Here is a 3218-nt window from a genome sequence, read left to right on the forward strand (position 1 = left end):
ACAGAAAATCTTTTTTTTATAGTGCCGAAGTTTGAATTTTGGTGGAACTAAGGCCCTCCACAGCGTAGGGCTTGAGTGATGCTTATTTTGGAGAGAGAAAAACTGGGATCCGCTCCTCCCATTGCAGCAATCGATTCCAACTTGTAGTGGTGCCAGAAAAACAAAGAGCGGAGCAAGAACTTGCGTCGCTCCCAGCTGATGCCCAGTGAATAGAAAACGATTTCATTTCGTACTTTTGTGCTCACGCAGCGCCCAGCCGAGTACCAGTTGCATGGCTAATGGCTTCTGAGTAATATTTTTTTATCTATCATGCGGGTCCCACCATCGGTGATGCTAGCTGTTGTCTACATTGTAACACTCGAGGAGCGTTCCTGGTTTTGGCTGTGGGCCCCGTTTTTTTGCTCGCTCTACTTCCACATTGTGGAGGGCCTAAACAGGCCCCTGGTAATGACTTGGAATGGCTGTGGGCGCCGCACCTCTCTGCATCGTGGACCGGCTGGCTGTGGCTTGCAACCACACGCCGAGAGTACACATATTTATATCGTTTTATTTATGGGTTTTTGGTTTTAGAAATTGTCGATTGGTAGAGCTTGAGAAATTTAATATCACGAATTCATTTCATACTAAAAGTTTGAGTTAATAATTTTGATTTTGTCCTTAATTAAAATTGGGAGTTGCCTCTCGTGAGCATACATGTTTTGTAGAAGAATATGGAACTCACATGGATTTTGATTTATGGACTATACAAAATGTATACGCTACAACGATGTATATATATAAGGAAAACAGAACAAAAAAAATATAAGCTTTAAGCGTGGAAGGAAAATATGCAGTCTTTGAGGGGTACACGTGAAGACTTCTCCGGGGAAAAAATTTGTACGGAGTAGTAGTAACTGTTACGTTTGACACGAGCACGGTAGAGCAGGGCCGTCCGACGCGACGACGACGACCACCAGTCCCTCCACACCATCCCTTTTCCTCCTCCTTCGGTCCTTCCATATACCACCACCTGCCCCCTCCCTTTCCCTTTCTGGCCGCATTCCCTCGTCCTCCAGCCGGCAGCCGTCGCCAGCTTCCGATGGTCCGGAAGGAGACGGCCATGAGGCTGCCCGCGCAGCACCAGGGCCTGGAGGTCAAGATCCCCAGCTTCTTCCGCTGCCCGATCTCGCTCGACGTCATGCGCTCGCCTGTCAGCCTCTGCACCGGCGTCACCTACGACCGCGCCTCCATCCAGCGGTGGCTCGACTCCGGCAACACCACGTGCCCGGCCACCATGCTCCCGCTCCGCTCCACCGACCTCGTCCCCAACCTCACCCTCCGCAGCCTCATCGCGCACTGGGCCGCCTCCGCCGCCTCCTGCTCCCCCACCGCCGGAGGCTCCGACACTTCTTCCGCACGGACTTCTTCCCCCGCGAGCCTCGTCCGGCAGGTGGCTTCGGCCGGCGTCGACCCCTCCCCGGCGCTCCGCGAGCTGGCGGCCTATCTCTCCGACGACGACGTCGACGACTTCGAAAAGAACGCGCTTCTGAGCGCCGGCCGCGCCGCCGAGACCGTCTCATCGGTTCTCCGGAGAAGACCCGAGGAGACCGGCGTCGAGGGCGTGGAGGCGGCCACGAGAGTGCTGGCCAAGATCTTGGCCTCGGACGGCGTCGACGACGCGAACAAGAAGCGGGTGGCCACCGGCCTCGCCGCGGACGCGGCGGCCACGGCCGCGTCGCTGGCGCGCGTGATGCGCCGCGGGAGCGGCGGCCTGGAGGCGAGGGTCGACGCGGCCAGGCTGGTGGAGCTGCTGCTCGCCACCAATGCGGCCGACGAGGCGGCGAAGGCGGCGGTGGCCGAGTCGTCCGAGCTGCTGGCCGAGCTGGTACGGCTCGTGGGCACCGTCGACGAGAAGGGCGCCCTGGACAGGAACGCCGTGGACGCCGGCCTCTCCTGCCTGGCCGCCATCTGCGGCTGCGGGTCGGGGTCGCGCCGCGCCTGGGCGCGCGGCGAGATGGTGCGCCTGGGCGCGGTCCCGGCCGCGGTGCGCGCCCTGCGCGCTGCCACGACGGAGCCCGGCGCGTCCGCGAAGGCGCTCCGCGTCCTCGAGTCCGTCGTGGGCTGCGCCGAGGGCCGCGCCGCGCTGTGCGGCGACGCGGAGGACGCCATCCCCGCGGTGGTGGGCAGGATGATGAAGTCCGGGCGCGACGGCGCCGAGGCCGCCATGGCCGTGCTCTGGGCGGTCTGCCACCGGTACCGCGACCGCCGCGCGGCGGACGCGGCCGCGGCGGCCGAGGGCGGGCTCACGAGGCTGCTGCTGCTGATGCAGAGCGGGTGCTCGCCGGCGGCGAGGCAGATGGCGCTGGAGCTGCTCAAGATATACAGGGTGAACGCCAAGAGCTGCCTCGCCGGCTACGACTCCAAGACCACCCACATCATGCCGTTCTGAGGAAGCGAAGCGGACGAGAATGGCTTGCTGCAATCCTAGGCTGCTGAATAGCTGATCTGATCAAATGGATCCGATGAATCCATTAAATTGCATGGAACCAGGGGGATGGTGTTCTTGTTCCTGTGATGTTTCTTGATTTCTTTTTTTTTTTCTTTTGATTGATGTAAGTCGATAGACAAACAAAGAACAATTGGTTCATGGAGGGGAGAAGAATAATAATATGTACAGTACATTGGTAGAGTTTTTTACATGATCAGAACAGGCACAGGGGACAATTTAATCAAAGAATTGATTTTTAGGCCAAAGAAATTGTAGAAGTGTTTAATTGCTCTTCCTGAAAGATTTGCGATTTTTCAGAAAAATGATGATCGGCAGGGGATGTGGAATGATAAGGTTGCAACTGGAAGTAATAATGATTATTGCTCCTCAGATCAAAATTTACGAAGAAGCTGAACGACGACGATCACATCAAATGAATGAATGATTTCATTCGAATCATTGGCGTGCACTTGGTAATGCGTACGTACTAGGTTTTCATGAGACGAGAGAAGTGCTTGTCAGGCAACAAGTTGTAGAATTGCCTAATGCAGGATGTCGTGGTCTGGACTATCGGACAGATTACTCCTACACATCCGTAGTCTGAAAGCAAGATCAAGATGGGTACAGCATGCGCACTACTCCGTAGTCATTAGTTAGGATAGAAAAGCCTGGATGCAGCACGTCCACGTTGCCGCTGACCAGAGCCCATGATGGATTTGACCCGTGGAGCATCACGTCTACTAGATCACCC

At 56.6% G+C, this 3218-nt stretch overlaps 1 protein-coding gene across 1 annotated transcript; it reads left to right on the top strand.

Annotated features, from left to right (window-relative positions):
* Window positions 1-921: 921 nt before the first annotated feature.
* LOC136497189 (U-box domain-containing protein 27-like) lies at window positions 922-2753 on the top strand. Its single transcript, XM_066492972.1, has one exon. It carries the CDS (start codon window positions 1079-1081, stop codon window positions 2426-2428), a length of 1350 nt encoding a protein of 449 aa, XP_066349069.1. The 5' UTR covers window positions 922-1078; the 3' UTR covers window positions 2429-2753.
* The last annotated feature ends 465 nt before the right edge of the window (window positions 2754-3218 follow it).

This window comes from Miscanthus floridulus, chromosome 12, assembly GCF_019320115.1.
Source record: "Miscanthus floridulus cultivar M001 chromosome 12, ASM1932011v1, whole genome shotgun sequence".
Taxonomy (NCBI): domain Eukaryota; kingdom Viridiplantae; phylum Streptophyta; class Magnoliopsida; order Poales; family Poaceae; genus Miscanthus; species Miscanthus floridulus.

What these genes read in the sequence shown, in the direction of transcription:
- LOC136497189 (XM_066492972.1), top strand. Translation starts at nt 1,079, where the DNA reads ATGGTCCGGAAGGAGACGGCCATGAGGCTGCCCGCGCAGCACCAGGGC.